General features: G+C 35.0%; 1 protein-coding gene across 3 annotated transcripts in view; it reads right to left on the bottom strand.

Annotated features, from left to right (window-relative positions):
* Window positions 1-7,043: 7,043 nt before the first annotated feature.
* Window positions 7,044-24,874, bottom strand: part of Src42A (Tyrosine-protein kinase Src42A) — a 127,256-nt gene continuing 109,425 nt past the window's right edge. For 2 of the 3 annotated variants that reach the window (XM_088261529.1, XM_088261531.1), the window contains exons 2-7: window positions 19,180-19,301; window positions 18,258-18,421; window positions 10,561-10,888; window positions 9,455-9,633; window positions 8,827-8,983; window positions 7,547-7,895 (exon numbers count right to left, since the gene is read on the bottom strand). In XM_088261529.1, the coding sequence (XP_088117655.1) occupies window positions 7,687-7,895; window positions 8,827-8,983; window positions 9,455-9,633; window positions 10,561-10,888; window positions 18,258-18,421; window positions 19,180-19,301 (1,159 nt within the window). In that variant the 3' untranslated portion in view covers window positions 7,547-7,686. Of the gene's footprint in view, window positions 7,896-8,826; window positions 8,984-9,454; window positions 9,634-10,560; window positions 10,889-18,257; window positions 18,422-19,179; window positions 19,302-24,874 lie in introns of all 3 variants that reach the window. The other variant, XM_088261530.1, reaches the window with a different exon arrangement.

Raw genomic sequence — 24,874 nt, 5'->3', positions numbered from 1 at the left:
TGGAATCATTGAACGCACACTAAACTGATATTGCTCAAAAATAAATGTTGATGATCCCAATTCGGAAACAATAATTTTTATTGGATACACAAAAAAACTAAACATTTAGGTACTATATATATATTTAGGTAATAATTTAAGTCAAATTAATAAATTTCGTGAATTAAAACTGTATTTTTCGACAGATATTCACTGCTCAAGAAGATAACATTGCTTTAAGAGTATATAAAAAAATGTGCTGACATTTACTATGGTTTGTCCCCGGGGGAAGCAAGTGAGGAAACTTGCTTGGCAGTATGCAGTACATCGGAAAAAAGCAATTCCCCATCATGGTCCAATGCAGAGCTGGTCGGACCTGATTGGTTTTCATGTTTTTAAAACGAAATTTTCGGTTATCGATGGTTTCTGGACCGTTGTAATCTCGCTTTTATCAACATTCCATATATCGCCAGGGACCAATTGAAGGCGATCAAGCACAAGTTTTAAATTTAAAATTTTTTTAACATTAGTTGAGTTAAAACTTGATGTCCTGGCAAGACTAGTGGCTTCAGGTGACCATATTGAAAACCGAGAATGTCGTTTTAAAAAACATGAAAACCAATCAGGTCCGGATTATTTGATGACGAATAATCCTGGAAAAACTATGTGTATTAATGATATTCCTGGAACCGTTAGAGTTTGATTGCCACTTGCGGCTACTCCAAATAACATCATGTCGGGATTCAGAGTTTCGGGAATTTGTCCTTTTAACCCTGATATATTTTCTGAAAGTGAGTTTATGGCAGGGTATGTAATAGATTGACCGCTTCTTTTACAGGAAATAAATGCAGTCGACGAAAATACTACTACTACTATTACTACTATCATCACGCCGTTTTCCCGCTGGGGTAGGCAGAAAGGATGGAACGCCACACCCTTCTGTCCTGACATACACTCCTCGCCTCCTTCACATCTAGTCATACATGCGATTACTCAGACTTTTGACAGCGCCAGATTTTATGTTCTGATTGATCTGATCGTGCCAAGTCTTTTTCGGTCGTCCTCATTCTGTTTTCCCTCTCACATTCGCCACATATATTTTCTTAGTCATTTTCTCGTTATCCATTCGCTCCACATGTCCATACCACCGTAAAGAACTCTTCCTAATCTTTTCAATTATTCCTTGTTCAGCCTTACATTTCTTTTTTATATCTTCGACGAAAATAATAGGCAACAAAATCTGAATGAAGATACACCTAATCCATTAGCATCCATTACTACAAACAATTGTACCTGAGCCGAGTGAAGCTGCAGGACCATCGGGGATCCAGAATACCTCCATTATTCAAAGTCCGTAAATAATTTGTCCATTTCCCAAAGCAGGGCCACGGAAGACAGCTGTTAGTAAGAGGAAATGAAATTCCGCTATTTATACTGACACCCCAAAAAAATGCTCTAATGCAGGGGTTCCCAAAGTGTGCGCGGCGCCCTGGTGCGCTGTAGAAAGTAAAGAGGGGTGCCGTGAGTCGATCCTCTATCATCCTAAACCACAAATATTTTCTTTTTTGTTGTTTCAAAGTCTCTGTTTCAATTCTGAATTGTTATAAATATGATAAAACTCAATTTCATATTGTGAATGTTTAAATTTTTGAGCCTATCTACCCAACTACTATTATTGTAGGTACCTATTTCTTTCGACTATAATATAAACAGGATCTTTTTCATTAAGTGCTTTCTATCTTAAAATTTTAATAAAACAATGTGTGCGTCAGAGATGTAGCATCAACAATATGGTCGCTATTAACTGTGAAAGTCTTTATTGAAAGACCCTATATTTATAGTCACTATATCTATTCCAAATAGCTTACTAATGTAGGGCGCCGTGACAAAATACTAAGCTTGTATGTGTGCCGCGGGCTGAAAAAGATTGGGAATCCCTGCTCTAATGGAACAAAAAAGGAATGTCAAGGAAGTTGTCCCAGAAACCTCAAAAAAAGAGAACTCACTAAAAAATCCGTAACACTTCTGATTCTAAAAATGAAGAAGATACTTTTTGCTTAGTTTGCATCGATTCTTTTAGCTGCAGTCGATCTGGAGAAAACTGGATTCACTGTATGAGCTGCAAAATGTGGGCCCACAGAGAATGTGTTCATCATGCCAATAGGTTATTTTTTGTTTGCACAAACTGCGACTCGGATAGTGACTGATTTTTATTTTATCTCACATAAATTCTTCTATATTTCTTATTTTAGCTTCCTATTTACCTGTTTTATTAGATATTTGCATAATTTAAACAAATGTTTTTACTTTTTTGAATAAATGTGTTTTCTTGCCATAAATCATACTATTATTTGGACCCCAAATGTTCTCGCCTACCTGCTCCATACTGTTGGCCAACTAACCCCTGGCATGGGGCAAGTAGGGAACTCGAATTACTTTACTAAAACATCCCTAAAATCTTAAATAAAATGATATAGTCCTTTTTTATATTTAGAAATACTCCTGATTTATTGGCCGTGTAAACCATTACCATATCCTCCATCTTAATAATTAAGTTATGTTTTTATTAACAAAAACACTGAAATTTCGCCTACTAGCCCCGGTCTCCCCTACGGGTATGCAACCCGAGTGCCCTTGCTATTGCTCATTTGTTCCTTTTTCTACCTATTGTTCCTTCTCCATTTCCTTTCCCACAACACGTTAAACGCCAATAATTAGATCTGTCGTTTTTGAAACCCACAAAGAAAATTGTCGGTAATTTATATTAACCTTTTACACGCGTCTTAGATATACCCATCCTCCCGTCACACGCGGCACTCCATTTGCGTAATCTAAATTACGACTTTAAACAATAATAACGTAAATATTTCAACAACCAGTGTTAAAGAAATCATCACCAACATTATGAAGTACGTTTCTAAATGTAAATAAACTCCTAAAACTTCACTAAATCTTGATAAATCATCGAAGATCGTTTCCCATACAAGGCCGGCGGCGCCATATAGACACTACATAAGTAGATGCATGCATATACACATCACACATACATACCGCACGTTAGAGCCGTGCGAGGGGGACCGCACCAGAGCCGCCGTGAGCCGTTGTAGTTTTTATAGTTAACACTTGAAAAGGTCTTAGAATAATACACACTAAACTTAAAAAGACATAAATAACGCAACGATTGCTCTTCTATCGTCAGATGTTTATTTCTCGTGATCGCGAAAGCAATTTCAATGAAAACATATATTTCCAAAATTGTGGTGTCCACCTATTTATGTATTCTTGCCTATTCCGTAAAATTGAGAGTGCTCATCTTGTATATATAAAAATTATTTCATCCTTTAAAAAAATCTTCGAAAAGTCCCGCTCTGTAGAATCTTCGGTTAATATTGTATCAGGATTAATACCTGAAGTGAAATGATCGAATTCATGTACTATTGGTACAAAAGGGCCTGCATCGCACGAAATTTCATCCCCTTCTTCGACTTTTATCTCCGTATCGGAAACATAAATAGATTCGGCAGCTTCACCATTACTGTCGCTTCCGCTCATTTCAAAATCCGAGTCTATTGACTCCAGATTTTTCAAAATTTCATCACCGCTAAGACCAGGACCTGACATTTTAAATTTAAGAAGTAAACTAAAATATATATACTTAAAAATCACTTTTTTTTAAATCACGTAATTGTTACTATACTTTTTCTTGACACTACATAAATCGCTTCACGAAATTTTTTAATGAATAAAACGAAAAAAGTTTAAAACACAATAAAGTTCGATTCACTTTCTACAGATATTAAAATATCTCACTAAGCATTTTGTACTAAAAACAGCCACCACATGATTATTGTTTGCATATTAAATAATGCTTCACGTCCTTAATAAATTAAATCAACTTAATAAGATTAATGATAGTTTTTCACATTCGCAAAATAAAGAGTACTTATGTTTCGAGTCGGTGCAGGCCACCGCTTATCTGAACCAAATACGCGCTTACGTCACACGCTCGCTACGGCGCGGGAACATTTAAATCTGCTGTTGATTTAATCAGAATTAGGGCTTGTCTTTAAAGTGTCGTCTGGTTGGCTGGGAACCTTATTTTAGAGTGATGCCAAAAGATGTCAGTAGTGTAATGATTCAAGATTTTTTAGAGTATAAGTTTCACCACCGGCCAGTATATTTTCATTCAAATATCGCGGGAGAAACTTCGCGGCTCCTATATGAGTCGCCCGCGTACGAGGCAAGTATAGGGCGACTCACCCGTGAGTCGCCCGCGGCCGTCGGGTTAAAAATATAATGTATTTAGTTTATTTCATAAAGGAGAAATGTGACCGGCGCGGCAGTGCAAAAAAGCATTTTGAATATAGCTCTTGATTAAGGTCACCGGTTCCCCTCGTGGTGCTGCGGTCCAACACAGGCGAGGCCCCAGTGCCCCCCATGCCGTTTGACGTGATAAAGAAGCTTTGACCCTGAGCTCCACCATCTGTATCCCGTTGAATACATTCCACTCCCGCATCCAAGTATTTGGAGTGTGGTGCCCTATGGCACCATTGGATGCGGAAGAGAAGACAAAAGAATAAAACAATGTTTTTAAAGTAATATTTTTCGTTTATTCGAAGAAAAAAAACAGTGTTTATACTATACAATTGAATTCTTAATATGTATATGATTAAAATCAACTAACGGAAGTACTCACAATCTTATTTCAGAGGTAATATAAAACCAGACGCATGCATAGTATAGTAAATCACCAACAAACTGTTCACTCAGAGTTCCTTTTGTGTAACTTAAAATAATATCAAAATAATTGTTAAACCTAAGATGCCACGAATACGTGACCTTAGAGTGCCCAAAAATTTCAGCTACTTAAACAATCTTACATCCTAAGCATCTTATTCCTGAATCGTCGCTTATTTCAAATGATAAACACAAATGGACTTTGTGAATATATGACGTGACATTACATTTCCTAGGATCTCTTCATAACTTACCTGTTCCGACACGATACAAATCTTAATAAGAATAATGCATTTGTGAATAAATAGGTTCTACTTTCTCTATGGGGATTCCTTCTACTCTTAATGTGGGATGGAGGTTATTGTCCATTAAGATTTACTTCTTTGTGTACAGAAAGTGAATCGGTAATGATAAAAATAAACATTTGTCATCCGGTGTCCTCATTCAAATAGTAAATATATACATTTTTTATACACAGAGTTGCCATGTTCACAAATTCATTATTATTGTGAACAGTTGGTACTTGATTATTTCTGATACATATTATACAATTATTGTGATGGTAATATCGGGGTTACTATACTCGATAGTTTCTGTTCAGCGAGACAAATTAATAATCTTTAACATGTGATGTCATAGAATATCATAGATTTATAAACCAAACTAGATTTATTTTGGAGATATAAACACGCTAACAACATAAATATTGAATGACTTTTAATGCTGTTGTTTTCACCCACAAAGGTTTAATTCGTTTTTGTCAAAATAAAAATAAAAATGCGTAATAAAAGATGAACAATAATGTCGAGAACATAGTAATTTAAAATGGAAATATTGGTACAAGTGACGAATTATAAATAGTACATTAAATAGTTTATTGTCCATTGCGACTAATTTTCGGAGAGGCAATATAAAATGAACAAATTGCTCAATCCGAAGATACATTATTCCAACTTAAGTTAGAATTTGGCAATTATTTGTGTCATTGCTTAGTGATAGCAGCGTAGACAAAAGTCAGTCCAAAGTTGATCATCAATCAGGAAGAAAAGTTTCACACGGATACTTCATACATATACACGACACTCGATAAAAATATTTCTTTTGAAAAATAAACAAAATAAAATTCATTTCTAAAAGTCTGTATATTGTAAAAAAAATAAATATTACAAAAAATTGCATTCATGAATGGAATGAAGTTTGGCTTAAACAAATTAATATAAGGTCTCAAAATATTGAGAATTACAGATTGAACACGCTTGAAGACGCTGAAGCGTGTCGGTGATTATTCCTTCAAGTTGATCACATAATCTCGATACACACATAACATCAATTTAGCAACAACGACATGAACTGAAAATGCAATAAAATTGTAAAAAAGACTCCATCATAAATGATTGCTTATGATTCAAAGAAGAGAATACAATTGAACGTGGTAAATTTTGAAACTTACGATTAACATCTACTACCCTCACATTGGATAAATATACAAAATTCAGTTCTTTTACATTTATTCAATAACCGCTCGGTTGAAATTCTCCCAATCGCGACAACTTATTTCTCGTAAGTGGTTCAGTAGGATTTAGACCGAGCGGTTGTCATTGTTTAATCTTAAATAGAAATAATTCAACAATACATCATGTAAGCCATCGAGAGACTATTAATTGTACGCCAATCCCTACCAATGCCAAAATTTGCTAAATTTGCCCCCGTTTGCCTCTTAATCTCTTTCTTCGCCAATTTGCCTTTACAAGAATTTATACAACTTTCCCAAACTTCCAACACTCAGCGTACGGGTGATATTATGTTACTGCCATATCAAACAAGCCTCACTTACAATTATATGATATAGTAATTAATTATATTCTGTCACAAAAATGTGATCCAGCCGAAAAAGAAAGTTAAAAATAGACAGATCAAAAGAAAATTGATGAATTTAATGTTTTTTTTTTAAAGTAAAAGAGAAGTATTTTCTACTATGTCACATACATATACATAAAAACATACTACATAATATGATAAAACTATAATGTGATACAATTACATATAAATTTTGGTGTTAAATTTAAAATCACAAAGAGATAAAATATAAAAGAAAGTATATAATATTATATAATAAAAATAAACATGTATGTGAGAATTCAAAGGAAAAGCACCCAAGTAATAAAATGATGCTTCAACAGTCACCCTGGAATTTGTTACTTTTGCTTTTATACCAGGATATTATTGTAAAATGTGCGTATTGTTTTTAATATTACAAAAAGGCAGGAATTACAGTATCAAAATACTAATATAAAAGGTTGAATCGAAGGTTGAAAAGCACCTAATTATTTGATTGTTACAATTTCGTTGGCAAACAAGTAACCTACATTATCGTCGTAGCGCATGTTTTACTCATTCACTCGGGAACGGAATCACGGCCGGCAGATATAAAATACTATCGGGAATTAATCACAAAGGATGACTGTATCAAAGTGGAGAATGCTGCAGTAAAGGTACCTTATTCAACAGGAGAATAACACTATCACTCTATTCCGTAGACGAAGGAGGACATTCGCAAGGCACGCGCCACAAGTCCATAAGAAGCAAACACTCGCCGCGGAGCGCACCGGGCTAGGCCATGAGCGTGTACGCGGCGGCGGGCGCCTGCGCGCGCGCCTGCGCCGGAGCGGCGCCCGGCTGCGCGTGCGGCGCCTGCTGCTGCGCCTGCTGCGGCTGCTGGTGCTGCTGCTGCAGCGCCTGCTGGTGCAGCAGCGCCTGCTGCCGCTGCAGCTGCAGGTGGTGCAGCTGCTCGAGCTGCTGCTGCTGCTGCAGGTGCTGGAGCTGCAGGTGCTGCAGGTGCTGCTGGTGCAGGTGCTGCTGGTGCTGCTGCAGGTGCTGCTGCTGCGTGGCCTGGTGGTGGTGGTGGAAGTGCAGCGGGCGGTGGTGGTGGCGCGGCGGCGCGGGGCAGCGGCTCGGCAGGGAGGGCTTGTCTCAGTAGGCCGACGCCTCCTTGTACTCGCTGCCCTCCATGGTGAAGAAGTCCTCCAGCTTCCACTGGAGCGTCTCGAAGGTGGGCCTCTTCACGGGGTCCTTGTGCCAGCACTCCAGCATGATCTCGTACAGCGCCGGCGGGCAGTTGGGGGGACACGGCATGCGATACCCGTGATCCACTTGGTGGAGTACCTCCGCATTTGTCATACCTGAAAACCCATCAACATTTTACACACAATTTCTTTACTATTCAATGCACAAATGGAGCAAGTCCCTGAGAATCGACCTCGGGACCTCCACCACGGAGGCAGACAATAAATTTAAATTAGTCCATATAAATGAGAAAAAATAAGAGCAAGAAATTGCAGATTCAATAATTGAATGAGTAAATTGATTAGAATATGAAGGCTAAGGAATCGGGTTGGAAATGTTGAAAAGATGAGAAACAAATAATGGACTCATGTTAAATCCTCAATGGGCACATTTTATATCGCTCACTCCTTTCAAGAACGTTATAATTTAAAAAAAAATATTTCAGGAGAATGTTTTTAAAGTTTAAAAATATAATACAATGTATTCAAAATAAATATCTAGCCACTTATTGAACTTTTTACTGTGCAACAGATCTTTTAAGGTAAAACCTGAAGGTTTTTTCTCCATTTGAAAAATATTTAGTATATTTAAAAAAATAATTAAACAATACCTGTAGCGGGTAAATATTAAGTTAAAAATATGCCTCTTTTGTTGGGATATAGTACATTTTCTGGGCATTCCGAAAACGTGCACAACTGAAAATGGACGATTTTTGATTTATGACGTTCTTGAAAGGAGTGAGCGATATGTGCCCACTAAGGCATCAGCCTGATTTATATGTCAAGCAGTAAAGGGAATGTGACTATCATCAATTCGTCAATAAAATTTTACTGCTGTTACAGGCCAGCATCAGACCTCGGCTAGATTAGATATTATATTTTGAATTGATTACTTCTGATACATATTATACAATTATTGTGATGGCAATATCGGGGTTACTATACTCGATAGTTTCTGTTCGGCAAGACAAATTAATAATCTTAAACATGTGATGAATATCATAGTACCAGAGAGTTGATGAGATCAAGCAGGGTAAGGGTGACAAACCTGGATAAGGTATTCTGCCGAAGGTGACGAGCTCTGTGAGGAGGATGCCGAATGACCAGACATCGGACTTGATGGAGAACTTGCTGTAGTTGGCAGCTTCCGGGGCCGTCCACTTGATGGGGAATCTGGCACCTACTCGCGCTTCGTACTCATCCTCCTGTTTACAAACATCAAATAATAGTTTTTTATTGAAGAAAGTATTAATGGTCCCACACTGCGTATTGGAGGGTGACAATTTTGTAAAATCAAATATTTCGTAATCATACAGAAGAATGTGACCAAGTGCATTTTTTACAAAAACGTTACCATTGACTATTTGATATCTTACTAGCTTAATACATATTGCCCTGAAAAAAATCCCAAAGGATTTTGGAAAGCTTGGAAGAATAATATATTGACTTAAAAAGTGACTAACTGCATTGATGTTTATTTTCTTGCCAAGCAAAAGTGACTTAAATGGCCCTCCTGAACATTTTACATTTTTTTTAGTTGGTCACTTTCTCCTGTACGACTACGACATACATAGTCTGATTGTTCTGTATGTAATCTCGGGCGAATATTTATTACTTGTAAAAATCTCTAATATTTTATTGATTTTATTGATAAAATGATCCAAAGCAAAGCTCACCTTTATAAGTCTAGCTAGACCAAAATCAGCTATCTTAACTATGTTGCTTTCGGCTACAAGCACGTTTCTGGCTGCCAAGTCTCTGTGGATGTAGTTCTGGGACTCGAGGTAGGCCATGCCCGACGCTATCTGCGCCGACATGTCGATCAGCTGAGGCAGCTTCAGGGCTCTGCCTTTACCTGCAATCACAAACAATTATTATTCGGATCCAGGTGAATCAAAGTGTGCCGCATCCAATGCTATGGTAACTCAATCAGATCACTAATAACACATGTTGTCGGGCAGTTTTTCCACCAACCCCGATCCTAATTATACTCGGACAGTCTACCACCCGACCCTCAGTATGCTAATCACAATTCAATTTATTTATTTTTAATTGACATATACATCACAAAGTAAAAAAAATTAAGCGTATACATTAAAATACATTAAATTCGAAAATATCCAAGAACTATTGCTGGAACAGATCAATATCCGATGAGATATTGTTCATCATAGCGGTAGCTCTTCCTACATGGCATAACCATCGGCAGGTTGGTCCTGTGTATAGGAATGTGAAACAATCTATGCCGACGCTGTCTTAGGGAACATTCAGACCAATGTACCAGATAATTTCAGGATTATCGATCATACAAGTAACCGCGACACCCAATTCCCATCTGTACAATGTTTTTTGGCGTCTCTACCAAAAGTAAGCAAAAAGAACGCTATAGGTGTCTCCCGCTTTCTACCAACAGCATGCAAAAGACGCTTTTAAGTGTTTCCCGCAAATAATGTGTTAAGAAATAATACAGCAAAATAATAAAGAGCAATATTTTGCTTTAAATTTCCAATAAAAAGCTTGGCAATCAGGTTTCAATATAAAACAGATTAGACATAGGTGAATGAAAACTTCTGTAAAAGAAAGCTGAGCATGCCAATCGGTTCACAAATTTGAATTCTATATTGTGTATTTTTGCTACTAGCATATTTTACAATTTGACATCAAAAACAGCTATGAACCAAATATAAACCGAGAAAAATCAAGGAATACCATCCCAAACAGGTGAGAGTTAGCAATGGCTAATGAGGGACAGGATAAAGTGAGTGAAAGGGAGCGGGGTTACCTTGCAGGAATTCTAGCAGCGAGCCGTTCTTCATGAGCTCGGTGATGATGTAGATGGGCTCCTCGAGCGTGCAGACGGCGTAGAGCTGGATGAGCTTGGGGTGGCGCAGCTTCTTCATGATCTGTGCCTCGGCCAGGAAGTCCTTGGGGTCCATGGTGCCCGACTTGAGCGTCTTGACGGCCACAGGCGTGGTGTTGTTCCACTGGCCCTCCCACACCTCGCCGAACTGGCCGTGGCCGAGCTTGCGGATGAACTTGAGCGAGGCGCGGTCGATCTCCCACTGGTCGCGCGTGCGGTGCGACAGGCCCTCCGTCACCGGCTTCTCCACCTGCAATGCAAAGGCGATGCGACACCTTAACAAACTGATCACCTCGCCACCTTAACTTACCAAACCAACAAAAAATATATACTAGACATATTTTTAAAGTTGATACGTTTATTTATCATATACTCTTCATATTACTGTATTCAAGTATATTGACAACCTTAGGTGGGGACTGACCGGAGCCATTTCGTCGTAACGTAACACGTTACGATGCGAACATTCGTTACGTTACGATGCGAGCATTATAGTCAGTACAGCGAGCCGAGCGCTCCATCCATAGTTTCGGATGCTCGCTGATGCTCGCCGCGAGCGATGTTACGACGAAATGCTCCGGTCAGTCACCACCCTTATACATATATTTGTCAACAGCGAAATTCTTACGTAGTTTATAACATTATAGATGATTAACTTGGTTTTACATATTTTGCTTATATAAAAACGATATTAAATAAATACCATTTGCTGCTTTGGGCAATGTGTTTTATTTGTACTTTAATTCAATGGGCTTTAATGTGTTTTATTTTAAAGTCAGAATATAAATTTTTAAAGAGATGCTGAAAAAGAATAATAAATACATCATGAATATTTTGAATATCAAAAAAATACTACAATAAATATTGAATATTATCAGCAAAATAAAAAAGATTTTATTTTATTTTAATTTTACGGAATGCTTAAAGCGTTTATTTTCTGAGCGCAACAATGTGTGAAGTCACACGTAAAAAAGCTAAATTCAAATCGTCAATTAAAAAAAATAGTACTATTTTTGAAAAAAAAATATTTTCGATTTCAATTATTTTTTTATTTGGCAGTCATCCAGTGAGAGGATGTTTCTGCCAGTATCAAGTCTTATTTGTATTAACAAACAAAATAATAATAACAATTAATAAATAAAAAAATTGAAATGCGTTTAGCTTTATCATTTTAGAAATTATGACCGCAACTCTAGCATTAGGTTAACCTCAGTGTGTTAACGCTTATTTATTTCTTGATTTTTTTTTATGAATCGTAAAGCGATTCCAAGAAAAATCTTTGATTAAATATGGATATTGATAAATACGCTTTAGGGATAAAAAGTTCCAATGATAAAATACACCATTCGTGATATCCCGATAAACCGCGTAATCCGCCAATGACGCGCGGACCAACCCCGTCAATGACGCACGGACAAAAAACCGCAAAAAATGGTCTAGAGAAATTCTTGATAATTTTGGATGATTCAATGATGGTAGTGTAAGGGTCAGCACGCTCGGCTACCGTACTGGAGGTCCCGGGTTCGATTTACAGGGGGTCAAATAAATATGTATAAGTGATTTTTTCACTCTAATATTTATTCAATATTACCCTGGACTGGTACCTGATGCGGAGGGCTGACCACCTTTCCTTCGTGTGTTAAGGATCAAGACAACACTGCTTTTATATGATGTAGTGCCCAATGCACTATCGGGTTCGGTTAAGAGTACTATTTCAAAAATGTACCAAACATTGTCACATTTTAAATACTGTACATAACGTAAAAAACAACAAAACTAAAGTGTTAAAAACGTTCAAATTGAAGTCTGTGTACTGGGAGAGCTAACTTAGCTGGTGACAATAGATGACATTTGGGCATAAATATTGCACATTATCGATAAAGATAACGTCAGGTGGTATGGATTAAAACGAATTTTTTTTTTCAATGCAAAAACGGTGTTTTAAAAAAAAAACAATTACGTAAAATTTTACCTGGATTGAGGGAAAATTAAGTTGGGACTTAACGAATACTGTGGTTCTTAAACATTTTGTAATTTTTATAAATTTATATTCACTGACATCACCCTTACTACTTTACCAACTGCATTGGTTTCGTTTTTCCGAAAAGGTTGAGTATAAACTCTACTCTGCTCTAGTCTACACATGTATAAATTAAATTATTTATTGATTCGGCATGAACTTTGTGGAATGACATGTTGATTCTTTTTTTTTTAAATTAAACACTTGAATATACCACTTTAATGAGTTTTATTTATATATACGACTAGTTTCGAAAACTTACAGATGTTTTCATCTTCTGGTACAAATTAAAACTTGTAATACTTTGTACCAGAAGATGAAAACATCTGTAAGTTTTCGAAACTAGTCGTATATATAAATAAAACTCATTAAAGTGGTATATTCAAGTGTTTAATTTCAAAAAAAATATGTATAATTTAATACATAATACGGCTCCAGAGTATCTAAAAGAGCTGTGTATTTCAGACGAATTGGCTTATAGACGTCTCGCGCTTCGATCGGCTACGACAACTGCCATGGGCAAAGTGATCTTACAAGCTCGCAACCAGCGCAATAAATTTGGCAAGCGTGCCTTGCTGTTGTAGGGCCGATGGCGTAGAATGCTCTTCCAACAGTGGTTAGAAATAGTGAGAGTGAAATGATCTTTAGAAAAAAAACTTATTTTCCCCAATTCATTCATAGTGAAGCGCCTTTGAGGATTTTACGAAAATGGCGCTATATATACTTTCCAAATTTATTATTATTTATAGAACCGCAAATTGATCGCTTTAGAAATATGGTTAAAATATTTACAGCAATATTTTGAAACTTGAAAAATCCATCTCGAAGGTCAGTGTACCCAGTACAGACTATCTACCCTTCCCCGTAATGCACCTCGAGCGAGACGAGCATCGAAAAATCAATGATTTTATTTGTGTTGCACGCAGTTTATCATTTTTCTTCTTATTTAATAGGAATTTCGAACCCTTACTAGGACATTTTAAAATTTTAATGTTCTCAACTCAATAGCAGCAGAATACCTGAAATATATGTTATTATACAGACCTGAATGATTAATGAATTAATTTATTAGTGAAATTTAAATATACACATAAGTTATATGACCAAATACAGAATAACAGTAACGTTACACACGACAACGCACAAATCAATATGTCATACAAAACATTTTATTATTATTTTTAATTTAATTTAATTTACTTGGTAAATACGACTATTTCTTGAAATCTTAACGACTTGGGTGGCTACTACTACCTATCACATCATTATTTTAACTCAAATAACACAAAGTAACGCTTCGTGAATTTGAAATGATAAATACAATATAAAAATGAACGTAATGTGCAGCATGATGTAATTCTAACATGGACTAAGTTTTTCGACTAATACCAGGCAGGCAGTTCTATGTAACGGGTGTACTAAATGGATCTTCGAGTTGATACATTTAAAGGATGGCTATTAAGGGAGCACCACACATACCTCATCCAACTCCTGAATGGCGATACGACGTCATGACATAACAGACATGAAAATAAATGCAAAATAAACATGAAATAAGAGACATTTTTCTCTACAAAAAACAAACGGACAATAAAAATGACGGCTGCACAACAATTCGAGCCAATATAACAATAACCAAAAATAATATTTATTTTAAAAGCGAATAAACGGAAATAATAAAAAACATCAGACTACCGATACTATTCTTATTTTTATCTGTTAATAAGAATAGCTAATCAAAATATGGCAGATTATACTTTGGACGTTTAAATTCTCGCCTAAGTAATAAACATAATCGCAAAATCCATTAAGGCAATGATTATCAAGGCCCAGTATTCGTTAAGTCACGGCTTAATTTTCTCTAAATTCAGGTAACATTTTACGTAATTAATTTTTTCTTAAAATACCGTTTTTGCATAGAAAAAAATAGTTTTCCTTCGAAATAGTTATATGGTTATGAAAAGAAAAGAGTTACTGAAAGGTTAGGAGTTGAAAAAAATATAAAAAGATATTTTTATACATATTCTAAAAAACAAAAGAAATCCAACATACATTCTTGTATAAAAAATCGGGGATGGTTGAATTTTGTGTTGCGTTGTATCCCCTGAAGCGCTTGGTTTTATTAAAAAATGAAGCGACCCACGACGGATTTTTAAAAAATGGTTTGTTTTTCATACAGTAAAACTGAACTGAAAATAACTGAAATAACACAATAGGGCGCAATCGTACGAACTTAAAAAAGAGTTACGTAATACGATAGTTTTATAATAATGTCATTATATGTAGTACAAAGTTGTAACTCGAGAAGAAACCGAGTTTCAAGTTCAATGTTATGAAGTCAGATCTACCGTTGCAAGTGTAAACGAAACCAGAAATCGGCGTGAGAATCGCGTTCATGATACTCATTTACATATTTTATTTTAAACATACTCGGATATTGACTACATCCAGCGACAATTTGACAATATTAGAAATAACTTCTGGGAGAAACCTGCTCGACAACTTTTATATAGACCAAGGGTGAACTGAGTAGTGGCCATTGGTAATTTGGTTTTATTTAAGAAAAAAATGGTAATATTGTTTGATTTACGTGTCCTAATTAATCATTTTGACTGTTAAAAATTTTCAAAATATTTATTTCTACAAATACATTTTTTGTTGGTTCAATGTGTATTTTCTTCTCACATCTGGAAGCAGCAATGTTATTTTTCTTCACAAAATAACCCTGATTGTATTGTCGATGTATTTTTAACAAACAAAAGGTAATTCTTAAAAATACAACACAGAATTCTTTCCTTTACTTATATTATACATTTATATTTTTAATAATAAACTTATTAAGAAAAATTTATCGATGTAAGAAAAATTATTAACCGCGATTTTACAGAAAACGACAACTATTATAAAAAAGTTTTTAACACTTGCGCACCTCAATTCGTGTGATAAAATGAAAAACCATACCAGATCAGATCGACATTGAGGAGTGAGTTTAACAGGTGTTGTTTGAAGGATAAAATAGATACTTAAATCAAATTATACAAACAGTTTTGAGGACAATTATTACAAAATGCAATTTAAAATTCAATGACCCCTCTCAAGCTATGTACCAAAACCAGTCAGAGGTAAATAAATTTATTATTCGCAAAAGGTAACCTGCGAGGTATAATTTATTGAAATATTATAATGAATTAGAAAATGTTTGCTTGTGATCGTAAAAATAGTGTAAACATTTTACTCAAATTAGTTTTGAATGTTTTTAATCGATAATTTTACTATAAATGTCATTAAATTAAAAATTAATTCGTAGTTTTTGTATTTCCCAACAAGATAACATTTAAGTGTTTTAAAATATGTCCGCATCCGTAGTGTAGTAATTAGCGCATTTGGTGCTTGGAAAGTCATTTACTAAGAGGTTTAAAATAAAAATACGTAAGTGATTTTAATCTCATGATTATATTTCATTAATTGATTCGGCAATTGCTTTGAGGTAATATCTATCCGTTTTCAATTTAAGTTTTACCTGGTATATACCACTTTTTCTTGAAATGTATTGTGATACGGGTTTTGATGTATTCCGCATCGTTTTCAAACACCGGTATATTCAAATCGCCCCGCCGGGGGGCAATTTGAATGCCTTGGGGGGCAATGCGCAAATCATTAATATTGGTTACATTGTTGTCGAAAAATGCATTCTCCAAATTAGTGCTGTACATAAAAATCTTTCTACTTCACTTATTTTCTTTCGAGTAGCGATGTAATAATAATATATGTGCAAGTTATTTATTTATTAAAATGAAATAATAATAGTATATCTTGCATTTTTTTCGAAGCAGTTTTACAAAAAGTTAAGTAAATAAAAAATTGAAAAAAAAATGTTTTGTATTTGTTAGGTAAAAAAAATATTGGGGCATGGAGATTTTTGAATCGTTGAAGTGGACACGGTACAAATTAGTACCATGACCACTTCAACGATTTTAATCTGTGCTAGAGCTAGACTAACCTGTCAAGCTCAGGTTAGGTTGGGTCATTTTAGGTTTGTTGGTTGGAAGCTAGCCAACACATTCTTTGAACGGCATTATTTACTACATCTAGATACTTCGTGTACATGACTATTTTGTTTACAACATTTTGAGTGTGTCCAAATACTTGTTCACAAAATCTGGATTATCTCCAATTAGAGGAGTTATTTTCATATTGTTTTTTGACATCTCATCAAAGATGAAGAAGAATATGGAAGTCTGGGCATTTACGGGGCTGACGACCGTCATAGGCTGGTTTAAGTGATCACTTTACACACGTGTAACATTCACCAATTCTACCCATTATTGACAAGAACAAGGTTTCTAAATTGGTTCATATATATAGAACTTCCAAGTATTTGAGTAGTGTGGTTGTCAATAATGGGTAGAATTGGTGAATGTTACACGTGTGTAAAGTGATCACTTAAACCCGCCTATGACGGTCGTCAGCCCCGTAAATGCCCAGACTTCCATATTCTTCTTCATCTTTGATGAGATGTCAAAAAACAATACTATTTTGTTTGATTAATTTCCTTTCAAAATATCATAATATTTTGATTACACACGTCAAGACCGAATTCGATCATATTACTGCAGTATTTTCTATAATAATATTGTATAATAATATGTATAAAACACTCAAACACACTTGCGAGGGTCAAATTTCACATTGAATCTAGGAAAATAAATAGCGACTTGCCAACCTTGTTTAGGCATTCAGGGGTCAATCTGACACTAAAAGTTATGTAAATTATTGCAATTATTATATAATAAGCTGACGATTTATCCACATCGTATTGCAGAGCCAGTTGTATTGACGATGCATTTTCCTTAAGGCCTAGTATTGGATAAATCGTAACTTATTTTTTTTCAAACCCAGGTAACATTTAACGCAATTGAATTACTTGCTTAAAACACCGTTTTGTATTGAAAAAATAAGTTTTTTATCGAAATAAATATACAGTTTTGAAAAGAGTTATTAAAAGGAGTTTAAAAAAAACCATATCATTTATAAGACACAAACAAAATATGTTTTAACCCTTAAATGCATGATAATTTTTTATTTTTCAATTTAAAAAAATCTCTAACAATAATTAAACGCCAAGAAAGTACTCACAGCGCCATATAGTTATAAAAGGCTGACTTAATTCTTGTACGTGTATGATGAATATGCAACAGTGTAAATTATAACAATTCCAGGAGACTAAACGATGTATTGTTTGAAGAAATAAAAAGACATTTTTTTATCCACTCACTTTTTATATTAAAAACCAACTAGTTTCGGAAACAACCTGTTGCCGAAACTAGTTGGTTTTTAATTTTAAAAAATTTAGTGGATCAAAAAACAGAGTATTTTTATTTTTCCAAATAGTATGTTACAATGATTCACAAAGTAGATGCTTTAAATATTAAAAAAATAGACTAAAGGATGTTTTTAACTGACACGAAATTGTTGTTGAAGAATTACAACACGGTATGCATTTAAGGGTTAAATCCTTGTACATAATAGGCAATGAGAAATTTCTAGGGCAACTTATCAATATATATTTATTTAAATGTGGTTGGGTCTTGTGGCTTACCTGTACGCAGGGTTTGCTGAGGCTGACGCAGAGTCCGTCGGCATCTCGGCTGTAGTGCTCCACCAGCTCCTGCAGGGTCCGGAAGGTGGTCCTGCGGGCGATGAAGAAGCCTCCTTCGTCCAGCTGCCGGATGCGGTAGTGCTTCACGGTGTCGCCGTCGCGAACTGAAAACAGAACACATTTCGTACACGGGATTCGGAAATGGGCCATTTCTTCCGCAACATGTCCGAATACTTGTTCACAAATCTGATGCGAACATGGATTTGGATCAAAATACAAGTTCCAAAAATTTGAGTAGCGTGGCGGTCATTGGAAAACAGCAACAATCTGTTTTTTTTTTAAATATTATTTTTTGCATCATCTTTCTATATTCTTCTTCATTTACATAGATGACGAAGAATATGGAAGTCTGGGCATTTATGGGGCTTTCGAGCGTCATAGGCTGGTTTAAGTGATCACTTTACACGCTTGGAACATGATCACTTAAGCCTATGATGGTCGTAAACCCCGTAAATGCCCAGACTTCTATATATAATATTCTTCTTCAAACGAATGTTATGGCATTCGTTTGAAAATGCCACAACATTGAAAAAACGAATGTTTTAAAATGCCAAAACTAGGCGAAACAATTGTCACAATGGTTTAAATGTGTTAACAGTAAAATAAAACTTAGTAGACTCAAAAAAATCAGTGTTTGATTTGACATTAATATACATATATAGTCTATATTCTTCTTCACCTACATATGTTAAGATGTCAAAATCTCAAATGAATGTAGGGGAGGGGGAGATTTTTGCACCCATTTATTTCCGGTTTTCAAATATTTATTGTTTCGACGTCTAAACGCTTTACTAGTAAAGACTTGTAAGGTCTTGACCTTAGTGACTTAAAGAATAATTTGATTAATATTTATCGGAATTACCTGACAGGGAGAAGTCGTTGTGTCTGCTCTCGGAGTCTCTGATAAGGAAGGCGCCATGTTCATTTTCAGGTAACAAGAGCTTCTTCTCTGCCTCGATCCTTTTGATCTTTCGGAAATACCATCTGAAATGAAATAAAATTTATCATTAATTAATTGATTCTGCAGTCACATTGTGTTAATATATATTCATTTTCAATTTAAATTTCACTTGGTAAATCCGCTATTTCTTAAAGTCTATTGTGACACGTGTTATGATGCATTCAGCATGATTTTCTAACCATCATGTCAATAAATTAATATGATCTCGAGTAGAATATGCTTTAAATATATTAATATTATATTAATATTAATAGTAGTAATTGCTTTAATATTTATGGAATATGTTCATTTAAAAGGAAATAATTATAAATATAAATTTCACTATGTAAAATACCATTCTTTCTTAGAATCTATAGTATGTAATATGTGTTTCGGTGCATTCCGCATCATTTTCAAGTACCGTATACGGTGTTTAAAAATGATACATGGAAACCTGTATTACAATAGATTTTAAGAAATAGTGGTATCATTTATTTCGATTGGAAAATTACGTTTCACGGCAATTTATTAATGGATAGATAAATCTATTAATGGATAGATTAATGGAGAGTGCTTATTTTAAATCTTATCAGAGTTGAATGATTATTTTCTAACGAGTCATTGATATTGTGCTTTATTAAGTAGTTCAAGAGTTGATAAGAGATGCGTACCGTTTCTCAGAATCGTCGTACGCGCTGGGAAACTCAATGAGTCACAATCGAGTTTTCCTTTAGTGCGGCGGGTGAAAACTACCTAGTACGCAGTCTATGGAGAATGGTCCCTACTCACTGACCTCCGTACCAATGTACCTACATATGCTTTACACTCGGCGAATAAACAGATCTTTTATGCGGAATTTTATGAGGACTTATGAAATTACTCGCATAAGTCCACATAATTTATGAATTATGCAATACTAGAGGAATTGCGGAATTTATACATTACCAATACGATTATTATATGTTTTTGTAAATTATATTCAGCAATAAGTAATACGTCGGCTGGTTAATAATTCTACGAATGTTATTGTTTGTACGGTGGACAGAGAGTGCTCACAGAATTCAAACAAAATTTAAAAAAATATAAATTAAAATAAAAAAGATATACTTATTTGTACAAATACTTGCTACTTTTTAATTGAAATCTTGAATAAAACATAAACAAAAGCTTTGAAGCAATGTCAGTTTTGCCGATTTTTACAATTTTATTTTACATAGAAATACGTTTTTTTCATGTAAATTTAAATTATGTATTCATTGGTTAAAATAATGTGTGTATAACTTGTTATTTTATTATATAAAATACAGTCCCACCAAGAAAGTTTAGCACAAAACTAAAATCGACTAAATATAGGTAACAATGAAACGATCAATCGATTAAAAATATTGAATACGATCTGCGAGCGGAAAATGCCGCTCACGTTGTATGATGAGTTGCACAATAGGATAATGATTGCCTGGTTAGGGGCATCCGAGCCTGACTGCCTTACTGCAGCGATCGTGACATTATCAAACCACCCAAAGTCATTAAAGAACTAACTGTAGTTGGCGGTGGACACGCCCAACATGATAGTGCTGTATATTATTTTCAGACATCTCAACGTAGATGAAGAAGAATATGGAAGTCTGGGCATTTACGGGGCTTATGACTGTCATAGACAATCCAGATTAGTGAACAAGTATTTGGACACACTCAAAATGTTGTAAATAATGCTGTATGGTTCGAGATGCTAATTAAAAAATCAGACGTCAACTCTGACGGAGTGAAGGGAGAAAGCCCGAGAGGAAACATATCCCGGCGATGAATTTTATTACCAGTCATTGCTAACGAATTGAGAATATGGCTTCGGCTGGTGCGAGCGACAAGTGTAAAGAGCATTCTTCCAAGGAAAGTTTTCACAATCTGAGAACACCATTTGGAGCGAGATAACGGAGCAATTAGCACTCAATAGCAACACAAAATAGCACCAAATCGCGAGATAAAAGATACAAATCACATAAAATCTCGTTATCAGTGCAAATAAAGCCGAAGGCGGTGAATCAAAGAAAAATAAAATAACATTGCGCAGAGATTGTTATTCTGGCAAAATCGATAAAACAATTGTTTATAATGAACTAACTTACTAATCATCACACCGGTTCTCTACAAGGTAGGTAGAGAAAATAGAACGCCACGCAAATCTATCTTTGCAAATAATTTTTGCCTCTTCCACATCAATTTACTCTTCACACATACCCGCTGATTTTTCCGACTCCTGACCTGCTACTATTATATTTTATTTAAATATTAAACGCACTTTGCGGTATGGTAGTATAACACTCTCCTAATCATTCATCGTTCACTTTATGTGATCCCACTTTAAAAGTGGTATTACACAATGTGAACGATGAATGATAAGGAAAGTGTTAAGAACTACTAGTTTTCCTATTCTTTCTTCACACATTTGATTCGCATGCCCATAGTTTATGTTAAGTAAAATTACAAAAAAGGCTTATAGTGATTTTCAAAAATAGATTACAGTATATGGGTAGGTAACTGTAAATGTTAACGATGCTCCCTGATGGAAAAGGAAGCAGGTCGCATCGTGCGAGATGGTACATCATCCGCTGGCGCCAGCGTGCCAGCGAGGGGCATAAGTGCATCATGTCGGTTTGCCAATAAGTAAGTACGTAATCCGTACTGCAATTTAATGTCGGACAGTAAAGCTGTCACGGCGCGAATTGTAAATTATAGCAATGGAAAGGCCCCACGTTGGGCGCCGAACAGCGCCTAATAAATCAACAGCACCCGAATAATGGCAGAGGTCATCGCTCGCCGACGGGACGAACCGGGAAGACGCAGACGCGAGGAACGGTAGAAAGTATTTTCGCCCGTGCGAGCAGGACCTAAGGGATTACTATTTCTCACGATTGGACGCTAGAATCACCAAATGGCTGGTATTCTTTTAATTTTGTTTTTATAACTTCATACAATATATAATATAAATAAATGTTTTGTTTACTGTAAGAATATGTAAATACATATACATATAATGTAAATTAAGTGTAAGAAATAGTTTGTATTAAATGTAATATTAACTAACTGAAGAAATAAAATAAAAAAATAAAAAATAAATATCACAGAGATGATTTCAAATACATGTATTTTTAAAATAAATATGCCAAATGAGGAAACAAAGCGATAAGAAGCCAATTATATGCCCGAACGAGAACATGACAAGTGAAATTTGCATACAGCTGTACTTAGATTACATGAGAATCAGTGTCACAACATAATAACAGATAAAATCATATAATTAAATAGCTATAAGTATGTGTATTTTAGGCTAAGCCATAGGATATATTTATTACCCCATCTACAAACACTATCGTCCATATCTTCCTCAAAGTGAACTCTCTGGATGATCGCAGATAACATGTAATCATACTTCTTAAATTGCTCAATTGGCAAATTGACTCGTCAGAATTGCTAGAATGTATATGTTTTAGAATTCCAAGTCGAATTATTAGGGCAATTGACACATTAGCACTTCCCACGAGTAGAACAATATCTAAACAAAAATCCTATATTTATCGTTCATCGAAATTGGTTAGCTATGAATATGGAGATTTGGGTTTATTCAACTCAGCGCTGAGATCATTATATAAGTAATAATAATTACAATATTAGTCAATATTGATATCATGGTGTGTCCCTCGTTTCGTATAATTGTCTTTGACTTGAGCTTTGACCTCTCTCCATTCCCTTTTTCCTCCCTCCCGTCCCTCTTCCAGCTATCTTCACAAATGCAGGAACAAGAGTGAATTTTTTTACTTGGAAAAGTACAAGTAAAGTATACTTATTTTTTAATATGTACTCATATAATATGTATGTGTTTAATTTACTGTAACTGATCTGATAAATTTCCAAATATAATAGAATAAAAATATATTAATAATTTTTAATTTTTTTACAATCATGAGGGTTTAAAAGATTCAATCGATCACTATTTGTTATGATAAGGAACATAGTAAATAAATCACAGCAAAACGCTATGTCCCGATCAGCGCAATAATCGAAATCATCAGATAATTTTCATTCTTACCGAGTTTCGCAATAAGAACCATTATCGTTCGCCATTACGTTATCTATTTTAATAATGATACAGGTGTTATAGTGAAGATTTCTGTAATTTCAGTGTACGCTTTGTATTAATTTGAGTGACCATTGTTTCTGATTCTAGGGGTATTTTCAGCTATACTCAACGTATTTGAAAGCTTAGCAAAACACGTTATCAGTAACACGATTGAATTTTGCAAGTGTCTTAGACATCTATATCCTATTTCATCTGTTGAGATGTAAATATAACTTTTATATGTATACAATTTAACAACGGCTATTTTTAGCATACGAAAAAACACCAAACAAATGCAACCCTGTTACGAGTATTTTACTCGTCTTCGATTTATCATAGTACCTTCAATAATAGCATTTTTTGCATGGGTATTTATTTATTTTTACCCATGAAGCGACGTGAGAATTATATGATATATGTACGAGTTCCGAAAAATATCCAGACTTCCATATATATTCTTCTTCATGTATGTTGAGATGTCAAAATATAAAATGAAAATTTTACAGAGGAGAGTTTCAACAATATCAATGCCTTTAACTTTTACAAAAGCACAAAAGGAAGAGGTTTCAGATGTACTGTTCGTAAGTAGAAGTAGTATTTTTTTAATATATAGACAGGCGTGCGTAAATTCAAACAATTCAAGGTGAAAAAATGTAAGTAATATAAACTGTTTCATAAAATGGACGAACTAATATTTGACTGCAACAAAGAAAGACTATGACGACAGAAAGATATTTGCAAACACTCTCCTTATCATTCATCGTCACTTTGTGTAATACCACTTTCACAAAGTGAACTATAATGATAAGGAGAATGTTATATTACCATACCACAAAATTAACAATGCTTTTAATGTACAAAATATATTTGCAAACAATGAATGCATTATGAAACAATAATATATCCGGTAAATCGCAAAGAATGAACGTGTTTCATGTCGCATGTACCACAGGGGGTGAGCGCGCTCGGGTGGCAATGACCAAGGATGATTTGCGGCAGCGCCAAAATTGGCAAGTGCGTCAACCTTTCTATGAAGATCGGATATGAATTGCCGAATCCAAGTCGGGAGACACGAAGAAACGTAACGCTTTTTGGCAAGGTGAATGTCACGGTGAGCGTTACAGCTTTTACTCGTACTTACCTCAGACAACAGAACGAAAAAAACTTAAATATAATCACAGAAACAGGTTACATATGTTACAAGCAAAAAATGGTAGCAGGTAAATAGGAGAATTATTAATTTTTAATTTAATTTTTACTTGGTAAATACCGGTATTTCTTAAAATCTATTGTGACACGTGTTTCGATACATTTCGCATCATTTTCAAACACTGTAGGTAAAGTTAAGTCTAAATTATATCCTTGGGACATTGAAGGATGAGAAGGGGGTAGGAGCTGTTTTTTTATTATTTTTTGTCAAAATTAAAAATACTTAGATTTTTTCCACAAAATGACTGCCGAATAAAAAAATGAAAATACGAGAATTATTGTTGACACTCCAAC

This window comes from Brachycentrus maculatus, unplaced genomic scaffold, assembly GCF_059751285.1.
Source record: "Brachycentrus maculatus isolate JH-2025_06_01 unplaced genomic scaffold, ASM5975128v1 h1tg000157l, whole genome shotgun sequence".
In the NCBI taxonomy this organism is placed as follows: domain Eukaryota; kingdom Metazoa; phylum Arthropoda; class Insecta; order Trichoptera; family Brachycentridae; genus Brachycentrus; species Brachycentrus maculatus.
This window is presented reverse-complemented; position numbering and strand designations above follow the sequence as displayed.